At 48.3% G+C, this 21,599-nt stretch overlaps 2 protein-coding genes across 2 annotated transcripts in view; one reads left to right on the top strand and one right to left on the bottom strand.

Annotated features, from left to right (window-relative positions):
- Positions 1 to 21,599, bottom strand: part of LOC149325902 (uncharacterized) — a 405,896-nt gene that overhangs the window by 18,641 nt on the left and 365,656 nt on the right. Inside the window, exons 16-19 of the mRNA XM_089562519.1 lie at positions 16,469 to 16,523; positions 15,393 to 15,460; positions 10,875 to 11,008; positions 7,877 to 7,939 (exon numbers count right to left, since the gene is read on the bottom strand). Of these exons, the coding sequence (XP_089418645.1) occupies positions 7,877 to 7,939; positions 10,875 to 11,008; positions 15,393 to 15,460; positions 16,469 to 16,523 (320 nt within the window). The remainder of the gene's footprint in view (positions 1 to 7,876; positions 7,940 to 10,874; positions 11,009 to 15,392; positions 15,461 to 16,468; positions 16,524 to 21,599) is intronic.
- On the top strand, positions 18,540 to 21,518 carry LOC149325906 (uncharacterized). The gene is made up of 2 exons (XM_089565048.1): positions 18,540 to 19,865; positions 19,944 to 21,518. Exons 1-2 carry the CDS (start codon positions 19,295 to 19,297, stop codon positions 20,567 to 20,569), a joined length of 1,197 nt encoding a protein of 398 aa, XP_089421174.1. The 5' UTR covers positions 18,540 to 19,294; the 3' UTR covers positions 20,570 to 21,518.

Here is a 21,599-nt window from a genome sequence, read left to right as displayed (position 1 = left end):
TCCATCCACGAGAACATTCAAGAGATTACGTTGGGCAGCAGGGGCCAAGAGAAGATTTGCAGGCCGGGTCAATGATGCAGCGTCACCTCCGGGGGCTGCATCGGCTAGTTTTCGGAGAAGTGGCGGGAGGTCGAAGGAGAAGGGCTGCGGCGTGTGGTAGAAAAACGGGAGCGGCAGCCTAATGGGGAAGGTGAGCGGCTGGACCCAGGAGCTTGCGGAGCGGGCTCGTCACGGAGTGGATCGGGACGTGGTGTGAAGGAGCGCGGGCCGTAGTCGTTGCGGCGGTCGACGAAGGAGTAGGGGCGAGGTGGCGGGGACCAACGGCTGCAGCAGTGACGGGAGATGTGTCCGACGCGAGAGCAGGTAAAACAGATCGGCCTATTATCAGAGGTACGCCATTCGGCAGGATTGCGATATCGGTACCGAAGCGAGAAGCTGCGACGGTAAGTGGCAGCCGCGACCACTGGAGGGTCCGGGCTGGCATGAGCTTAGTCCATGGCGCGAGAAGAGACGGCCATGTTCGCAACCTCCTGGCGAACAACGGCTTTGATGAGGGCCAAGGTGTTTTCCGGCAGTTGCAAGGAAGAAACAGCAGGCGTCATCGCCTCCAGTTCGCGGCGCACGACACGGGTTAAGTTAGCCGGGTCGGAAGGCTGCTGCATCAACTTTACGGCACAAGGCGAGGACGCCTTGTATGTTGGCTATGTATAGCTCGGAGGAAGTTTGGGCGCGCGACGCGAGAGCCTTCTTGGCGGCGAGTTGGCGGCCGATGGGTTTTCCGAAGAGGTCGCGGAGCTTCTGCTTACAGATGTCCCATGTGGTCATGTCAGCTTCTTGGGTTTCGAACCACACTCTCGCGGTGCCGGTCAGGTAAAATATCACATTAGCGAGCATCAGCATTGGATCCCACCTGTTGTGCGTGCTGACGCGTTCGTAAAAGGCCAGCCAGTCGTCCACATCAACGTCGGCTGCACCGCAGAACGTGCCCGGTTCGCGGTGGTGGGCGACGACGACCGCTGGGGGTGTTGACGGAGAGGGAGATGGCTCGGACTCGGTAGACATGGTGGCGAGACGGCGGCCACGGCGGAGAGCCAGCTTGAGGTCGGGGATCGAATTTAGCAACCTCCACCAAATGATACGTGGCGGCTAGAAACAGCAGAGGCAACCTGCTACGCAAGGGACCGACGGCTTGGAGTACTCTAAGCGCACAAGCGCGCACCTCTGCGTCGTCTTCGTTACAAACCACTTCGTCGTCCTCCCAGCGTCCGTAGCAATACGAAGGACGTCGAGCGCTGTCGGCCCGTGCGGCCGTTTAAGCTTTGCAGAAGAGCACCAGCACGTATACTGGGTCAACAGCACTCTCCCTGCCACGGACCTGTAAGGCAGCCTGCCCCGGCATGGAGCAAGGCTCCATAGTGGTGCTCCGGTCATCGGCCTGTCGCAGTGTCCGGTGAACTGAGTTATGATTGTTTCTGTTTCTGTTGTGTTAGTGCACTTAAGTTAAAACATTTCTCTTGATTTGTAGTCTCTCTCGAGTGTTACATTGCATGAGGTGCACTGCATTCTAAATCAAGTGGCTTGTACTCGTACGAGTTAGAAAATACTTTCTATTATCTATTTGCTGCATAAAGTTTTTCTTTGTAAACTTTTGGCTCTTATTTAGTTTCTTGCTTGGCACCGAAGAAGCTGGATCAGCCCCTCCGTCACTTGAGAGCTGGTTTCTGGCTAAGCTAGTCACACTGAGTCGAAGGCATCTCCTTTGAGACCGAGACGACTACCCCAACACGCTTAAGGGTGTCTGGGAGTGCACGCACAAGTGTGCGAAATGTGACACGAAGAAATATCAGGAGTGGCATGGAACAGGTGTGCCATGTCGACATCGTTCTCTTCTGTCGACCAGGAGCGCAAGAAAGACTTAAATGTCGTCGGTCCCTTGTCTCCAGAGAAGCTACTGAGTAGGTAGTCACTTCTGGAAGAGAAAAAGCCCTACATTATCGCTTCAGACGTGATGACTTCGATGCCGACATATCGACAGGTGGGATCCCGGGTGCCTTGGGCGAAGGCAATGGCTCAAAAAAGCGCAACGGCGAAGTCACTTCTTGTGAAACAGTTGAGTCTGATTAGAAAAGCTGTTCGTCATGCAACGAATATTTGTTTTCTGCTTGCCGCTGACAATATTCACGTACCAGGAGCACCTCCTGAATCCGAACATGATGCTGCCGCACTAAGGGCATTCGCTGACGGTAGATTCGCAGAGTACATTCGCCTCGTATTCGATAGCTGCTGATCTGTGCTTGTAGCGAAAGGCTTCACAGATACTCATACATCCGGTTATCTTGAAAACGAGGCGGGTAGAATTGACCTCAAGGAAGACCAAAGAAGTGAGGCTGCCATTTCAGAGAGGCAAGATGCCGAAGAATGGCACCTTTTCTTCTTTGACCGAATGAACCTTGTTACCTACGACATATCTGAGACGTCTTAGCTACAGGACGAGGTCGCGCTTGGTTTTCGCCAATCTTCGGCCCCTGTACCTGACGCTGGAGCGTTCATAATTTAGGTAGTTTCTAAGGCTTTCTTTACTTCCTCCTTCGTTAACGGCGGGATATCCAATTTCGGTGCATTGCTGATTACTGATGATGTAAGGAACAGCTACGAATGACGACTCTCGTAACGTCGCAGAAGAAATGCAGAGTAAGAATGGAGGGCCATGCGTAGATGACTGGAATGGATTTTACCTCGTAGCGGGTTACAAATCAAGTAGGGGTGACACCAAGCTCGCGAAAACTCAAAATAAGCCCGTGTGGGAAGTAAGCTCAGGTTGTTCGCGTACAGATGTGGAACCGACAAAGCTACATCGAAGATGCCAGCCTTTTGTTTGTGGCGCCATAACTGAGATGTCTCCACCGGAAGAATGTATTTGCCATCGCCCAGAGTACCGCCATTATATGTTACAATATGTTTTGAAACAGATGGTGTTTGAAGGTCTTACTGATAGGCGTTTCGAAACACCTAAAGTGGCCGTCCTGTGAGGGCTCTGCAAAACAGCCGATAGCGTCTCGTATCACATATTGGACTCCTGCAATGTACAAATGACATGGGATGGAACTGGAAATGAAGTGAGTGTCTGTTTGAATCTCTTAATTTTGAGCTGGACTGCGATGGATATTGTTATTCGTTGCGTTTTTGTAGGCACTGTGTTAATTGCTATGACTGTCGTTTAGACCTTTGTATGTACGTGCTTTTTCCCACCATAAAACTTGCTTTAAATGCTCATTAGCACTAAATTATCGAATTCGTATTTCATGAATATCACGTGGGAACATACTGCGTTATCTTGCATTGTGTGTTGTACGTTTCTATTTCTGCTTTGAAATCGGGGCTCTCTTCAGTGAATAAAGATTTCCGGTTTTCCTACATGGAACCTTGCGCGGGAGAACTGTCTAGATTCCTCGAGTGGAGCTTATCCAATTCGCGATGGAATTTCGCTATGATACATTTTACACGTGTGCAACGTGTTGCCTAGGTGTTTTATGTTAACTTGGAATGTTTTGCGTCCTCTCTTGTTCTCTACGTAAATCGCCAGTAATTCCACACTCACCACAGTTAGTGCGGGCCACACCCATCAGCATGAGGATGGTAAAGTTACACAGCCAAAGGGACTTCGTGGTTTGTGCCAGTGTCTGCTCTTTTGCGAAAGTAGTTGGTCGAAACGATTATTTTTTTACGTTGTCAACGCAGCCGTACGTAGATTGCAGTGCATCAACTGCCAATTCGTGCTCGAGGCTATGCACTGCTCATTTCACGGCCAAGAGATAGGTATGCACCTTCTGCCACTTCAAATAACACAGGTGCGGCCGCGGACACGTTAGCAACCAGGACGACGTTCCTTAAGTGCCTCTTTGTACCGCCAGTGAAAGGATAAGCCAAGCTTGTCCTTACTCGTCTCGCGAGGGAACTCGTTTGGAAGCTTAGTTTATTTACGACTTGTTCTCGCTTTTCGCAAATCCCTGTTTGTTGCCACGTGGGGCCTTCCTCCGTCCTATGTCGGCTGCATGCACTGATGATTCCATGTGCCTGGCGCAGCAATCAAGTCTCCCCACCCCCTTCAATTTTGGGCTCTCTTCGCCCTACTGGTCATGCAGCAGACAGTGCCAGCTTGTGTTTTGAACCATAGTCAAGATCAATGCACAGACAAGACTTCTCTGCCCGTGCAGCATGTCATGAGCTCCAACACACATTCTGGTTGTTAACATCGGCCAGGAAGCACTGCCTAAATACGGGAAGCGTGTCGGTACTTTGTACCCGCTCTCATAGAAGACAAGTTTAGCTTCCACAAAACTCAATAGGAATGACGGTCGCGGGTTACTCGCTCCGAGTCCGAGAATCTGGCCTGGTTGCCATTCAGGTTTAGTCCAGCGCCATGCCAGGAAGAATGTGACTCATCACACAGTCTGTCGATACCGCTCTTGTATTTCAAGCCTGGGCTGCGTGGAGTAAACCTTTCGTTCCATAGTCAAATAACACCGTTAACGTTTCACCACTCCACCAACTCTCACGGCGTGTGTCAATTGCCCCAAAACAGCAAATTCAGGCTCAAATGAACGACATGCTTGAGAACAGTCTTTTGCACAAGTCCTTGGTCGCCTCCCACGGTGCCCAAGAAAGACGACACAATATGCTTTTGATTCGACGGCAGGAACCTGAACAGAATCACGACAGGCCAAAGAAATACATATTTTTAGCCATGTTGGAATTAAGAACAACGTAATGGATAGTTCTATTAAACAATGCCTAAGCCAAAAAAACTGCCCTGCCCACTTAAAACGTTACAGCTCAACCGCCTCTCAAGTGGCTTTTGCAACGAACTGTCAGGTTCTAGAGCCGCACAAATATAGTACTCGGGCATTTGAAGAGCCATGAAGAATAATAAGCGGTCAATGGCGCTCGGTTTCCTAGACACCATTGTAGTCAACAGCCCCTACTTTGATGTGCACAGCCTTGACTACATTTTGCTTGTCTTATCGAAAGCTAAGTTCAAGCTGAAGTTAAGGAAATATTTTGACTTTTACAGTGCAATGCGCCTACGAAACGCTGGCATGAAACGGCTTGAAGGTAATAAACGCGCACTCAAGCCTGCATAAACTCCAGTTCTCGCAAAACATTTCAAACTTTCTGGGATTCGTATCGTACTTCCCAAGATTCATTCCCGATCGCTCTGCTGGATGCTGCTCACAAAGCTGTAGTGAATAAAGATAACGAGCTGCAGCCAAGTCACCGATCACTGCTTTCAGAATCTCAAATCTTCACTGTTTGAGATCACTTAGACAGGGTGTGGCTTAAGCTAGCCGCTGCACAAGGTGGTAACACTGCGCGATTCCTACAAGCCCATCAAAATTACGCTGTTCCCTTTTCGGCGTCTACGTCTGTGTAATCTGAGGGACTGCTGAAGTGCCACGGCTACTCGCGAAACCTTACCCAAACTCCCACGGTTGTATATCCACCTACAGAACCCAGAACCCCACCGATCGCCTCATAGTAGCTTCCGTTGCTGATAAGAAATTGACAGAACCACCTCTGTTCCACATTCGCTCCTGTCTCCAGGGCGCATCACAAGCAGTGGGAGGACTAGGGGCTTCATACTTCTACGTAGTCTGTCCTAAAGCTGTCCATTGCCTGAAGAGGAAAAAGCAGCCTACTATCTGGAGCACGGACGCAGAACGGTCCTTCCCGAAGAGATAATTGCCTTGCTACACGAATTCGTAGCAATCGGAGCGTCTTTCAGGTGAGACTGTCCGGCGCCCGTGACAGGGCTAATCTCCCAGCACAAGCCACCGCCCAGGCCTGATTACTCCATTCCTACAACGTTCATTTCTTTCCCATGCAGGATCACCCTGCACAGGGATTCGAAACGCGGTACTCTAGCACGTGAGTCTTTGCTCTAACCCTATGCTAAAGCTGCGGCTGCGTGACTTTACATTCACGTCGTGCAACTAACTACTCTTATGGTGCTAACTAGTGCTAACTAGACAAAACCAAGGACAAAACCAAATAGCGCAAGGCAGTGGAACTGCCCCTGCTGTGGCTCAGTGCGACAAAGGTGATGAAACAAACACTGAATAGCAGCATTGCCAAAGGCTGCAAGTCGTGGAGCTCAGAGTACGAGGCTTAGACGTGTAGTCAGAGTGGTCGACTCAATGCATTATGTGTCATGGTGATGATAGTGCAGACGCCTTTCTCACAACACTACACACTTTTGTGCTCGAACAATGATGAAAAATGCGCTTGAAACAAAGATAAAATATCGGGAGGCAGGTGCGGACGTGGCACTGGCTAGGCTCTCGCATGCCGCCCGTGTTCAATACTCAATGCCTCTTTTTTCCAGCGCCCTAGATAGAGCAAACCTGCTGCATGGGAACATCTGTGCCCTCTGCTGGGATTCTGGGTTCCATTCCTCGCTAGGCTTCATGCTGTGAGCAGGTACGACGAGAACAGCGCCATTGTTTCAAAGTTATCTAATTCTTGAAAACAGAAGTGCAACAAGTTTGTGCCTAGGAGCAGGTTGAAAGGACATAGAGACAGATATATTATTTAATTAGTGTCACTAATTAGTGTTATCCGGCTTACTGGGTGCAGTAGGGTTCATTGAAAACAAAAAAAAACATTAATTCCGCTACCAAGGTCGCAGCGTCATTTAGGCTGCTATCAGAGTCCTCCATTCATCCAGGGGGAAAGAATCCTGGCTTTATTATTCAAGTTGCTACTAACCATATTATAAGTCTTAAAGTATGAGACTCTGTCACTGTAACGATAATCTTAAAGTATGAGACACTCTCGCTGTAACGATAATCGCACCATAAGCATGCGAATACGCTTACTGAATATGCTTGTCGAATTGGCATCATTAGACATTGCTTTTTCCCTCAGTCACTAGCTAATGGAATCAACTGGAGCCCTTAATTACCCGAGTTGACTGAGCATCTCTCTTCAGCTAAAGGCTGCATCTATCAATAATCAGTACATGCATGCAGTCCTAGGATAACACAGAATGCCGCAATCAATAATCAGTAACATAGTCCTAGACTAACAGACGATGCCACAGTCTCGACTTGTTGCGGTTCAATTTTTTAATATTATACCCATTGCTTTCACTTGTTGGTCGGTTACCTTCTTGCTGGCTATTTTATTTTAGGGTGCAGTTAAATACTTAAGATTACCAGCAGAATTGCAAGCATGAACTAGAACCACTGGCGTTGTTTCCATCGGTCCACAGTGCTTAGTTATTGCGAATTTCCCTACTTGTAGCTATCAAATAACTATTGACTTGTCAACTTTCGTTTAATATATTTGCAATATGGCTCGTTATTCTGAATTTTCTTAACCCCCCTCCTCCTCTATTGCACTATTAAATAAAATATGACCCCACATTACTCCTATGGTCATTGAGTTTAGCCTACGGTATCCTGCCCGTAGGCATCGCAAAACACTCCTGGCATAACGCATTCCGCCATCGGAAACAGCACCGTTGTTTTACCGCTTAAAATGCAACAAATCGGGTTTTGGAGCAAGAGGGACTGCCGGCTGCAGGATATGTAATAAGTTAGTTAAGATGCAGTAATAAATCTCAGTCGCTGAGCTTGTTTCGAACAAAGCTGTTTGTTAGAGCAGGCTTTCTTCTGTAGTGTGCCCTGGCTAAGAAGCTGCCTATGCGCATGTGCGCAGAAGCTTTGCTCAACCCGTAAGACTTGCTTTGATAATTGAATTAGGAACACTGCTTAACAAAGTGATGCTTTCGGCGAGAGTGCTCGCAGTTTCAGGCTACATTAATTTCTTACATAATATCAATGAAGATCTCTGGGTGGATTTCCTAAGGACTCACCTGGTAGGACACCTGCACTGCGGACTTTTCGTAGTAGAGGTCCCACATCAATTGGGGTCCATGCTAGCAAGGCAGAGAAAAAAACATTCATTTCTAGAGTTAGTTCAAACATCAATTGTTCAAGCTGCATTTATTTCTTCAAAAAAAAAGTGAAAATACACTGCTGCTGTTTCCTTGCTCTTGTGTGTGCACTACTTGAGATATGTTTACTTTGTATGCAGACGTTCCTAGACTGGTAAAATTGGATATTGAGCGTAATAATTTTAGCCGCTTGAGCCTACTACATGATATATGTCACGTTGAACACCAGTATGACGATAGACAGAACATAGTAGGTTTTAAATCGACCGCGTTAAGGCTGCCACTCTGCACTAAACCGACGTCTTCGACGGTGTCGTTGGTGTCGTCGTCGTTCGCGGCGTTGCGAGCGAAAAGGTGGTGGCCAAACTGCCGCGCACGTCACGTGACCTTGACCCTTTTAGGTCATGACAACCTACACACAGTGGCAGGTGCCGGCATGCCTTGTCAATTCTGGGGAAACTGCCCACCGTCGCAGGTGGCAGTTGTATGAATGATTGGTCGCTAGGGAAGAGAAACCTGAGCCTCACACGCCCCACCTGTGGTTCCGAAAGAGTCCCCTGCCGGGGCAGTGACGCATCGCTGAGGCGCTGTGCGACTGCGCGCGGAATGGTACGGGACACCCCGCGATCTATGAATGTAGAGAATGAACGACTCCGCATATATGGACTTGCACGCAGAGCCTAGTCGACAAAGGAGTATTTGCGTGGCCGTGATCTTTGATGCTTTCGAATAGGACTTTTTAGGTAATGGTAGAAGTAAGAGCACTGCCCCTGTGTGCAAAGCAATACCCAGAGGTCTTCAGGCAACTGAAGGGACCCATTAACGATGCCGCATCGTGCCCTTAAGGCTGAGCGTAAAATATCGCAACAAATTTTTCATCCATTCGAATACATAGTTACAAATATGGTGCGTGGAGTAACTAATTTTAACTCTTCTTCGAGACTTTTGTAAAAAGGAAGCAAAATTCGGTATAGTGTGAGGGAAAAAAAAGCACGGATATACCGGAGTCCCATCTCGTCTCGGACCCACGAAGCCCTTGTCCCGTCTCGTCTTTGTCCTGCGTTCTTTCCGCGCTATAATCACTGTTTTACAACGTATAACACTGCCAGGAGCTCACATAACAACATCTATCTGTGACGCAAGTTACGCTGGTGCTTTTGCCGCGGATTCGATGTAAGATTTCGGCCTTGTTTTAAAGAGAAATCAGCAAATAAATATTTTAAGGCTCTTTTGTGATTTCGTAGTTTGCATATAAATTCGTCTTTTTGAGGCCATATGAATTGCGTATGCAAAAAAAAACTTTAAATTATGCAATTAAACGCCGATGTATTTTTAAAGGAACTCAGTATGTGAGAGCTGGAGTTAGATCCAGGGCGCAGGGTGCGGGTTGTTTTTCTGAATTGCCTGCGCACCTCTGAAGGCGGCCGTTCGTTACTAGCTTCCGCGTTGTTTCCAGAAATTCATAAACAGTATCGAGCGTCAATATGAAGCTTTGTTGTAATCCATTCAGGGGGTAATATGGTAGCCGTTAAGCGTTACGCGTGACGTTAGGTGGGCTTCCTTTTCATTTCCTCATCGCGTGGTTAATGGCCCATCTGAAAAGTGAACCAGGATTGTGCCTTTCCAAAAAACCAAAAGAGAGTTTACACCGCAATTAAGATTCCTTACCCGCCGTGCAGACACTCCCGTGGATCTGTGGAAAGGAAGGACGCATAACTGACACTTTGCCGGTGGATATTTTAACCGTGCTGCAAGAAAGAAACGTGAACGCCGACTGAAAGCTTGTTTCCACTTAACGTTCGTGTTTTTTCTCTTAGCACGGTTGAGGTGCCCACCGGCAATGTGCGCCAGGTATGTGTCATTTCCATCCACAAATCCAGTTTGCACAACACTTTAAACAATTCATCGCAGGCCAACTGCGATTCGTTAAGATTGCGGGAACTCTCACACTTGAGGATATATTCCATTGAGCAGAACTGTGGCGCTCTTCTGCAATGCTTTTAATGCTGGTCACCATAAGGCTTGAGGTTCAGGGTTCTGAACAAGGGCATGACAGAATGTGTGCACCAGTGTTTTCCTGCCATTTTCAACAATTTCCTCGTGTTTTTTTTGTTTGCGTGGTATGCTTACTTTTATCCTTTGCTCATAATTTCGTGTTAAATGACTGTTAATTTGTTTGATTGTATTTCCTGTAACCTACTGATTTGCGCGAGCCATATTTTTGTTCATTTTGTGTTACTTGTAACTGCTGTTCTTTTGTCATTTTGTCTATTGTACCCCACTCCCCTCTGTAATGCCCTCGGGCCCTGAGGGTACTGAAATAAATAAATAAATAAATAAATAAATAAATAAATAAAATGTCCGACGAGAAATATGCCGGTGTGAAATGTTTTCAGCTTTAAAGAGTGATACACGAAGCCAGTCTACTATAGAGAGGCAGCTCATGCAGCTTAGTTAAACGGGCTCCCTGAAGAAGTACGCGATGTTGAGTATTCCTTTTTGCCAAGTCTTACGCCGACAAAGCAAACGCCCTGAAAGCAAGCAAATCCTGAACACGTTAAAATTAATAAGATGGCGGGAAAGATGCAATGTGTGCCACTTCTTTCTGCCCTAAGTGACGCTACGCATTCAGCGCCGAGAGCGAGCAAAATTTGCCCCCTCCCCCTTCCCCCTCCCCCCCCCCCCCCCCCCCCCCCCCGGCTGTGATTTTGGCGCATTGCCAGGTAGAAAGCGCAGCCAGGAGAGAAGAGGTAATTTTTGCAGGTGGAAATGCAGGCTCTGCGAATGCATATTATGGTAGCAACGCGTTCAGTCCTCAAGTGCGAATTTACCTGAGCCATAATGCATGGAATAACTGGCCGGTTCGCTCACAAACCAGTTGCGCACATTTATCGATGGAGCAGTGAATCGTCTTTACCTCTTTCTTAAAACATTCCACGCTCTTCAAAACTTGCCCTGTGATGGCTTCGACCAGCTTTGACGGCATGCCGGTCACAATTTGCTCTGGTGGTCGCACTACTTTAACTTTCAATGTCTTGGACTGTCCTAGAACTGCGAAAAAGCGAAAAAAAGGAAATGGCTCAGTTCAGGGATTGCCTTGTCATCACCTACAGAAAGGACAGTTTTGCATAACAGTGCTGTCGGGAGCTCAGGAGAGCTTCCGGTGATATTAAAATCGAAATTACCCAGTGATTCTCAAAGCTTGTACGGCACACAACCAACGTTCATGCTGAATTGGCGAATTATTGCAGCGCAGCACACACACACAAAAACGAGATATAGGCCAGTTGTCACACGATAATTAACTTCAAACTAACCTTTAAAATTGGTGTAACTGAAGCGGCTGTAATACATCGCAAAAAATCTCCCCTCCGCCTTTTGTAAGGACTACCGAAGGCGCGCTAATACAACTGCAATGCAGGATATATACCTCACCGGCATCCACAAACTCCCCACAGACTCCCGCATTACCTGATCAAAGTACCTTCTCATCGCAGCACAAAAGATCCACTCCACATTGCCTTTGGATAATCTTGATCTTTCACACACGACAATGCAGTGCCAGATTTCCTGCGCCTGTATGGAAGACCTACATTAATGCTCCTCCGGGCACTCATTAAACCTCCTTTCCTTCTGACGGACAGTACATGTGTCACTGTAAAGGGAAATAAGTCTACAGCGTGCTCCAAGCACTCAGCGAAAGGCCTCTTGCCCTCTTCTTCCCTGTGTTCATTTGAGCACATACCGCCTGGGTAGCTTTACATAGCAGCCGAAAAAACGTCCACGTCGCAAACGTGACCCCTCTTCATCACTACGTGTGACATTTTATGTATGTATTGACTAGTGTTCTTTTCCAAAGTTTTTCCTTCTCAGTTCTCGCTGTTCAAGAGGCGTAAAACAACCGACGTAACTGTGGCGAAGCGGGGTACCTCGTGGCTTTTACACGAGCCACTTGATCATTCAAGCTTGCTTTCATGGGATGGGCGCATGGTTGATGGATCGCATTCCTCACACAGCGGCTAGCCGTAATCCAATTTGTCTAATTTGAATGGGCAGACCTCAATGGAGGCAAGCTATTTGCAGCTCAAATGATGAAACTTCCAGCAGGCGTGGCTTTCGCAAGGCACGACCCGAATTCCTAAAACCCCGATGGAACCATCTAAGTATGGCTCATGCTTCACTTGAAGTGGCTTCAGATATTTCTTTAAGGTCTGAACACCATGCCAGACCAACGTCTCCGCTTCTGTCCTTCTGTGTTCTAAATGCGTCTGCCCTTTCGAGCAATGGCTGAAACCCGTGGAACTGACATAAGAGATTCCCCTTAGTGCCTGCCCTGCGGCGCCGCCCCTATGGCTCAGTAGTTACGGCGCTTGGCTGCTGACCCGAAAGACGCGGGTTCGATCCAGGCCGCGGCGGTATAATTTCTATGGAGGCGAAACTCAAGAGGCCCGCGTACTGTGCGGTGTCAGTGCACGTTAAAAAAACCGCAGGTGGTCGATATTTGCGGAGCCCCTCAATACGCCGTCCCTCATAGCTTGAGCCGCTTTGGGATGATAACCACCCCTCCTCCCCCTCATCGGTTGTCACTGAGGCAACAACAAGCCTCACGAAAGATGGAGAATATTCTTGTTCCATACATACCGCGTCACACCGACTGAAGAAGATTGGTCGCCATTCCCACGTTACCGTCATATTTTAGGCCCCTCTGAAGATATACAGGATTTGTGCGCGGGCGAATAGAGGGACGAATAGTGAGGCGAAGAGATATCGCCCATAAGAAGCTCTTCGCTGATAGTGTGGCGGGCGCAACAGGCTCAATTATTTTTTTAGGCGACAATTTCAGTGTCGGTAAGGCGGGAAGGTGCTTAAATGAGCGCTTGAATATAGATGCATACAAAACTCGCCATTAAGGATAGAAAATTTCGCAGTGCATTGTTGTGAATGGAAAGAACATGAATATTAGGGCTTCTAAAGTCCATGTGCACCGAATCTTGCCAGCAGTTACGCGGTCAGCAGGCGCTTTTATCAGATGGCGGGGAGAGTAAGGTAAGGTATCTAAGTTGCATGGTTTTTTCGTTGGCGCGTTTTCGGCAGCTGTGCCGAAAGTTGACGTGTGAATTTTAGCGAAATAATGCAGACTAGCCATCCCTAGTTTGTGTAATTTCTTCAAAGGCAGTATAAATGTTTTTGTTCCTTCCAACAAATGTTAGTTTGGAGTCAGCGCTTGTATGTCAAGCAAGTACATGAAGAGGCTTCTAAATTATGAGCAGAATCTTAGACCGGGCACAGACCGATAAAGAACTCGGCGCGACTGACCAGAATATAGGTGAGATCTGAGCGACGGTCAGTCATGCGATACATAAATTTTGGGAACAAAATATCTGCTTTGGGAACTTTTTGCCCACTTATTCATGACCCATGTGGCTTTGATAGAAAATAAATAACTTTGCTTTCCTTTTCCTGTTTTTGTGTTCAATTTTTGTTAGCAAGATATTTCGTATGGATGTGCGCTAGCCTTGTATCCAAAACAGCTAAGCCTGAAAGACTCTAATCATCCGTCGTTCCCGTTCGTATATGACAAAAAACAGCGAACGGCGTGGCGATTGGTATAGAGCCTTTACGGAATTAATACTCAAGACGGACTGTCACTCTTGGCTCAGCTCTGAACACAACAGCATCTGAACCTTTCTCACACCGAATAAATGGTTTGGTTTGGTTTATGGGGTTTTACGTCCCAAAGCGACTAAGGCTATGAGAGACGCCGTAGTGGAGGGCTCCGGAAATGTCGACCACCTGGGGTTCTTTAACGTGCACTGACATCGCACAGTACACGGGCCTCTAGAATTTCTCCTCCAAAGAAATTCAATCGCCGCGGCCGGGATCGAACCCGCGTCTTTCGGGTCAGCAGCCGAGCACTATAACCACTGAGCCACCGCACCGAATAAATACACACACCGAATGAATACACGGAGTTCCACCATGAACTCCGCATAATTTTGTTCTATGCACTGACAGCATGTAAATGGCTTCATCAGTAGCTACTTCCCCAGCGGGCTTCATGCAGCAGCTCACAAAGGGCAAAGGCAGGTGGTTCAAGCTGTCCGCAACTCCAGCGGTAGATTTTCTTGCACTGTCCAAACTCAGCCTCCCCGCCACTTCTTACTGGCACAGTGATGATTTAAAAACATGGCCTAGAAATATGTCTTCTCGAAGAGTGAGGAAAGCATAGCACGCATTCGCTACGATAACCGGCCAGCGATCAGTGCTGCAGCGCCAAACGGAAAACGGCAGCGAAGGAGGATTGGTCAATGACCGCTGCTTTACAAGAAGTGAGACGTCGTGGCTCTCACCGCATCCTCGAGCCCCTGGTACTTGTATACTGGTGTTCCGGCCAATACCCTAATTTCAATTATAAGTGACACTGAAGCGGTAAAGAACAATCGCCGTTGGGATAAGAGGCGAGAGCGTCTCCAGACGTTTACCCAAGTGGACACTTTCCACAGGGTGGTCAGATAAGGTGCGTATTCGGTTCTTTTCTTGTAATTGTAAAGCCGCTTGCGATTGTAAAGTAGTGCGTAGCATTAAACGTTTAATGTATCGATATCATCTTTCTGCCGAGCCTAAACATCAAAACGCATAGGATTAACAGGCGTGTCGAAGCAGCCATATCAGGGGCGCGCCGCACATACAATCCGATGGTTTTGATAGTCACGGTCCAAATGTGTTACAAGAGAAAGGCACACTTTAAGGAAACCTCGCGTTGTCAGCAGGGAAGCAAGCTAGGACAATATTGAAACATCTTCCACGCATTGAATGGGCATCGGCAGAAAACACGAACGCATGAATTTTTCCTTTCATTCTGCCTTTCAGACATTTTAGATGCGCGCGCGGAAACCTTAACTATCTAAACAACAATGCAGCGAACAGTACCAGCAAGAAAATGTTTCGGCTGAAACGGCTGCGTGACACGAGTGTCGCAGACACTTGCAGCTAAAAGTTTTCTTTCATTGCTAATCTTTACCTGGTATGCCACCCGGCGGCAGTATTCGACCCAGACATCGTGTGTTCACCGCTATTAGGAGCAGGATCTCGGCTACTATAGCAGGATATAACAAAACCGCAGCTGTTGTTAACACTGGGCTGCGGTCCGCGGCGTACTGCGTCACTCCGTTGCCACTCAGAAAAGTAAACGAAATCAGCGGTAACTATAAAATGATCAAGGCACAAAAATTCTAGAGCTTATTACTTTTTTTCTTTATGATTAGCTTCTTGTTTAGGTGAAAAGAAAAATTTTTAACAACGGACTACTTTTTCGTCCTGGACGTATTCTGTGCGGCTGCCCTCAGTGTCGGCGGAGCTTCACTGAAGACGTTGTTTCCGACTGTAGGAATCATAAACCGCTGGTAATATGCATAGAAGAAAAAAAGTATCTCACAGCCTTGGATGAATCGTTGGATAATAGGCTTGAGGAGCTTTGGCAAGTATCCAGGTACAGCGTGCTTTCTGCAAAAAGGGTTCATTTGGTGGTAACAGGAAGCAAACATTCGGAGCACAAAGGCCATTTTTGCAAGCACAGAATGGTCAGCGACACAGTTCTCGCAGGTCCCGAGGACGTACCACAGCTTATTACCGCGTTGACGTAACAGGCGGCAGCCCATGGCATGCGCCACAGCGGAGCCAGCTCAAGCCATAAGTCGTGCAATGTGGCAATTGTATCGGTACCTGTCAAAGAAGCTCCGCTTTCATAATTACACGGGTAAGCAATGAGTGAAGGAAAAATGTTTATTGAAGTGCAGAGAATCGAGTGTTGTGATTAAAACGATGTTTTGCATTAGATAATGAAAATAACAGTATAACATTTCGTGTCAAAAGAGCACGCATCTTATTTAACGAAGACATTGTCCCGTTTTATTTTCTCTTTTGCCGAGTTTTGATGAAAGCCGTGGCTTTTATTAGTAGAACCGAAAATCGCTGCACATACGGCACTTTTTCACAGTTCGCATTTGATCCTAACAGAAAAACAAAAAAAGATGGGCTGTGCTGTGTTTTTGTCGTCCTGTCTTCGCGCTGTTACAAACTCGATTTTGATTTAAACAGTATATAATGCAAAAACTGCTCCTGCCGGCGAGCACCTTTCGTCATGGATACAGTGGTGACAGTGAACACAGTGGTGCACGTTGAGCAGACGTGTAAATAAACTGAGAACCAAAGATAGTCCGCACCAAAAAGTCCCCTCTTTAAGTAGGGAATAAATGGTGCCCTTCGTGCATCGCTTTCGGTAATAATTTGAATATTGGGTGCATGACGTGCATTGCGAGAAATTACTTGTGCTAATAATTTTCAGAGCCCGCACATTCAGCAGTTTGTGACGGGAGATCACAATGTCGATACCTCACAGCACTAGTCGACACAGAAATTTTATGTTACGACTCAAATATTTCTCGTTACACCTTAGAAAAAAAACTTCTCGGCTTCTGTTTCTTGGTTTGTTTTGCTGTCAATGGTGCTTACATTTTTTCCGTGTCGTTGTGGAAATAAGGAGGCATCGCCAATCCAAGTGGAACATCTGTAAAACGTGAATACATATACCCATTTCTTCAAGCACATTGAGCTAGCAATATCAGACATATATATTTGGTGCTTTTAAACATTTTGCAAGCTTTCGAACAGATGCTTGCACATCCCAAAGGGATCATTGAACTCGACGTATTGTGCGCCTACTAGCACCAGCGATTCTCTTCAATACTAAATAAAAAGACATAACAGAGGAGGAAGTGCAAGCACTAAACTGAAAAACAAACTATCTAAAAAGAAAGGCTGCTGAGAGGAATGCAGCGAAAATCCAAGCCACGACTGGAATGAGGGCAAAGGAATAAGATCGCTTATTTATGCTTTTTTGCATATCCACGGTATAGGAACACACGTGAAACGCCAGCAAGAGAAGAACAAGGACGCGCAAGATGGCTAACAGTAACAAAAACATTTTCTAGTCGGAAAAGAACCTAAAAAGAGCCTGCATTCTTTCTTCGACAGTTCTAGCGATGTCAGGCTTATGCACATGTTTTTTGCACACACGCTTTTATCCGCTTCGATTATTTCTTTTAATAACCGGCCTCTATGAAGGACGATGACAACCTTGAATCGATAGCAGGCATGCATCACCTAGGCCCATCCGTCGCCCAGGCTGAGTGACGCATTGACGGCAATGCAAAGTGACGTGGTCCTGACTGCCCTCATTAGCATTACCGTAATGCTCTTTTAATTTGCTCACATGCCTCTCTCTCTCTAATACATTTGCTGCCACAACAGAACGTTACGCGGTAGAAAGCACCGTCATCACAAAGAACAAATCCTTCCTATTGGCAAATTTTGCACCTTTTTCTGTCTTGGTTTACTAACGGGCTTATCATATTACTTCATTAACATTAGAACGCTCATTACTGCCAACGTATCCGGCCCCTGTTCTTCAGGTGACAGGACGAAGAGAGGGATAGGCAAGAGACAGAGGAATGCGGAGAGAGGCAGAGTGCGAGTAGATTGATGAGGGAAGCCATGGTTGCTATTCCGAGAGAAGTGAAGGTGCGCGACGTGGCGAGTGTTCGGGGGGTTCCGTGTGTTACACGGCGACTGACAGTGATAGACGATTGATGCAGCTTATTCGGCAGGCTGAGAGGTTTTGTGTAGGACAGTTGATTTTAGAGGAGTAGGACATAATGTTAACATCAAATCGCTTCAAAAATCAATTTGAGTTAGTGTGAGACATGGTGAATATGAGGGACTGCTGGTATATCCTCGATCATGTTTTGCGTTTGTGTTTTGTTTGATTTGTGGGGTTTGGCGTCCCAAAGCCACTGAGGCTATGAGAGGCGCCGTAGTGAAGGGCTTCGGAAATTTTGACGACCTCGTTTGCAATTTTCGAAGCATGGCTTCAACAAATGCAGTTATCAGCGCTTGATGTCACATTGCATCCAAGAGTCTTCTCTTTGTAGTCAAGGTTGAATGAATTTTTTGCGCATTTTTATGCGTTACCTTATTATGTTACGCCTTACCAGCTTTGAGCGCGCAGATGCAAGTAGTTGTTCGCTTTAGGCCCATAACCACACACAAGTTATCTTTTAAAACCGAGCCTTAATTCTATAACCTAAATAGAATTATTTTCAGGAATACCATCATTCAGAACAAAAAAGGCTCAAAAACCTGTTTCAAAGATGGGCAGCAGATTTCCGCAATACAGATGTAAGCCCCCTATATTGTTAACAAAATCACCTCGTTGTGATAGCAGGCACGCTGTAAGGGTTCGGTAGCGTTCGCGGGGGTCATCGGAACGCGGCTGGGGGTGCTCAAAGCGAAGCGTCTCCTTTCTTGGAACGCGGCCGCTCGCGAACGCGCCGGGAAGTACGGGTGTCCACCCACCCGCGGTACCGATTCGCACACGTGCTGGCACGGATGTCTATTTGTGTTTGTTTTTATTTTGTGGTGGAGAGAGTGCTCTACTTTACGGCAGCTGGAGGGCTGGCCAGGCCCTTGAAGAACCAATCATGTTGAGAGCACAACATGATTGGAAGTTACCGAATGTGGGCTGGGCCTTTAAGGCTTTAAAACTGGGCCCCGGAGCTGGAAGCGGGGTTCTGCGCTAAGGTGAGATGCAACGCATCTTCGGCAACGCCGAGTAGGGGCCTCCCCTAGTATTAGCCAGATCCGCCTTTTTGTTGTTTTGTATATTTGTGCCGTTAATTTGTCTCGAGTGTCTAAACTTCTGTACGCTGTAAATATCTGTACATAAACCTCAGTTATTGCCTTTCGTTATCCCTGCGTGTCAACACATCTTGAGACCGTCTCTGACGGGGCACCGCTGGTGCGAAGATCGAGCTTCAGTCTTCGAGTTACCAACCGTCTCTGGCGGGGCACCTATGGTGCAAAGAAGGAAGACAAAGAACCTGTGAAACTTTACTGGCGCAGTCGACAGGATCCTGCGGCCATCGGAAGACGGCGCAGGAAGAAGACAAGGCAGGGAGAAAGGTGACAAGGCGACAGGTCAGCGTTCGTGAACGGACCTGCGGAGACACGGCGGCAAGGACGCAAGGACCACGGCAGTAGTCCAGCGACGCGGGACTGCGTCCGGTCAAGGAAGCAGCGCGTCGGGAACTCGACGGTCACCGGCGGCGGACCAGCGGTGTGCGACAGCTCATCGCAGCGTCCGGGGAAAGTGACGGTGGACTCCGACGCCAAGGAGCTGGCAATGCGGATCGGCGCATCGAAACCGTGAGTTTCCTTGGTCGCATTGTTCACGTCCCTGTGTTCGAGCCGGTAGGACAGTTGAGGGATACAGACGGCGGTATGGAGAGTTATCCATGCCAGCCCTCACTCGATGTGAGGTATCGAGTGGAATTGGCGAAGGCGCGTTTAGCTTACTATCAGTCTGAGCTTGCAAAAGTGAATGGAGGAAAGGCGCCGCTGTGCGAGGAGAAACCTCAGGATGTTAAATGCGTCTTGGAGGAATTAGAAGCAAAGCGCCAGCAGCTAGCGCTGGAGCTCGCTGAGCTCAAGGAGTGTAGGAAAGCTAGTGGACTAGCGAGGGACAACTACTCCGATTCCCGAGAGGAGAGGCCACCTGTGCTGGAAGGTAAAGCCTTATGCTTGTCAAGCACAGGTCAAAAAAACAGTCAAGCAGAAGTAAAAAGTGAGCCCGATTTCTGCGAAGCTGGAGTCGCAGTTCAAGAAAGCAGCCTGACGGAACGCAGCGTCGCGGTATCAGAGGCGGTGAACGCGCACGCCGACGACACGGCCGCCCAGGTTAGCTCAATCCCAAATGACACCAGGGACGCGGACGCGTGCTCAGGATTGTTGGAAGTGAGTCTCACAATTCCAAAAACGCAGTCTCAAGCAAGCTGCGGAAAAGAGCATTTAGCTCAGCAGGGAACGGCCAGCGACGACAGATGTCAGGTCGCGGACCTAGTGACAGGAGAAAGTCTAGCGTTGCTGGAACCGCACACTGTGTCGGTCATAGGGCATGAAGGGCCCCGTAGCGTCATTGATGGAAAGAGCGTTCCATGCGAGCCAGGGAACGGAGGCGGGCTTGCTGGGCCGACCGGGCAGAGCGCCACACAGTTGTGGAACGCACCCGATGTGTGTCTGGCCAGGTCATTTGAGTACCCGGAAATGAGTGGCGACTTGCCGCAAGGCAAGCTCGGGTCAAGCGACGGCGAGTCAGCTCGTGCAGCAGACGATGCCACGAAGCCGGCCAGCGTCTATCAAGCAGGGAGCGGCGATTTAAATGTTTGCCCGTGCAGGAACGGTGCAAATAGCTCCAAACGCTCCAAAGTACCAGGGGACAGGCGCATAGCCTTCACAGTGAATGTCGGCGCGTGGAACAGTACGTTCCGTGCTGCGGTACGCCAAATTATGTTCAGCAAAGCCGGCCGCACTGTTACCGCTGAACTCGGCAAGAGAGATGTTCCTTACGCAGCACGCGGTTCGTACCGGCGCGCCAGAGAGAGCGGGCCCTCAGGTGCGTCGTGTAGTGAGGGGTTTGGACCCATCCAAACCCGAGACGTTTTTGATCCTGGAGGGCACCATCTTTTCAGTTCGCGCCCCGTTGTGGCGCCAGCCTAATGAGTGAGTTACCGTTTAGGCGTTAATTGTGTTACTGACAACACGTGGTGGCTCGAATGTACACAGGGACGCTCGGTGCGACTAAGGAGGCTCACGTGGGCATTGTGCGAGTGCTGTGAACGCTCCAGTCGCGAGTGTCTGTGTCTGTGTGCTCATTCGCGAGCAGGACGACGGCGTGCATGCAGGCGAACTGGGTGCAACGCACCAACTTTGACGCTGTGTTACGGCGCACGGCAGGCATGCCACTGTGTGTATTTAAGTGTGCATTTTGCGTGATGTTGTGTTGGTGCCCGTGTGCATTTTGTTGTTTTTGGTTTTGTTCGTGCCAGTGTTTGTGTAGCTGCGGTATGTCACCCACAGGGTGGTTTTGTGACCCGTACCGATCCCTTTGTTAGAATTCTAAAAGTGGCATTTGAGCCCTTTGTAGAATCTTGGGAAGGGCGTGTAAGGGTTCGGTAGCGTTCGCGGGGGTCATCGGAACGCGGCTGGGGGTGCTCAAAGCGAAGCGTCTCTTTTCTTGGAACGCGGCCGCTCGCGAACGCGCCGGGAAGTACGGGTGTCCACCCACCCGCGGTACCGATTCGCACACGTGCTGGCACGGATGTCTATTTGTGTTTGTTTTTATTTTGTGGTGGAGAGAGTGCTCTACTTTACGGCAGCTGGAGGGCTGGCCAGGCCCTTGAAGAACCAATCATGTTGAGAGCACAACATGATTGGAAGTTACCGAATGTGGGCTGGGCCTTTAAGGCTTTAAAACCGGGCCCCGGAGCTGGAAGCGGGGTTCTGCGCTAAGGTGAGATGCAACGCATCTTCGGCAACGCCGAGTTAGGGGGCTCCCCTAGTATTAGCCAGATCCACCTTTTTGTTGTTTTGTATATTTGTGCCGTTAATTTGTCTCGAGTGTCTAAACTTCTGTACGCTGTAAATATCTGTACATAAACCTCAGTTATTGCCTTTCGTTATCCCTGCGTGTCAACACATCTTGAGACCGAAGATCGAGCTTCAGTCTTCGAGTTACCAACCGTCTCTG

The sequence above is a fragment of the Amblyomma mixtum genome, chromosome 10 (genome assembly GCF_055824585.1).
Source record: "Amblyomma mixtum isolate Tamu chromosome 10, ASM5582458v1, whole genome shotgun sequence".
In the NCBI taxonomy this organism is placed as follows: Eukaryota; Metazoa; Arthropoda; class Arachnida; order Ixodida; family Ixodidae; genus Amblyomma; species Amblyomma mixtum.
This window is presented reverse-complemented; position numbering and strand designations above follow the sequence as displayed.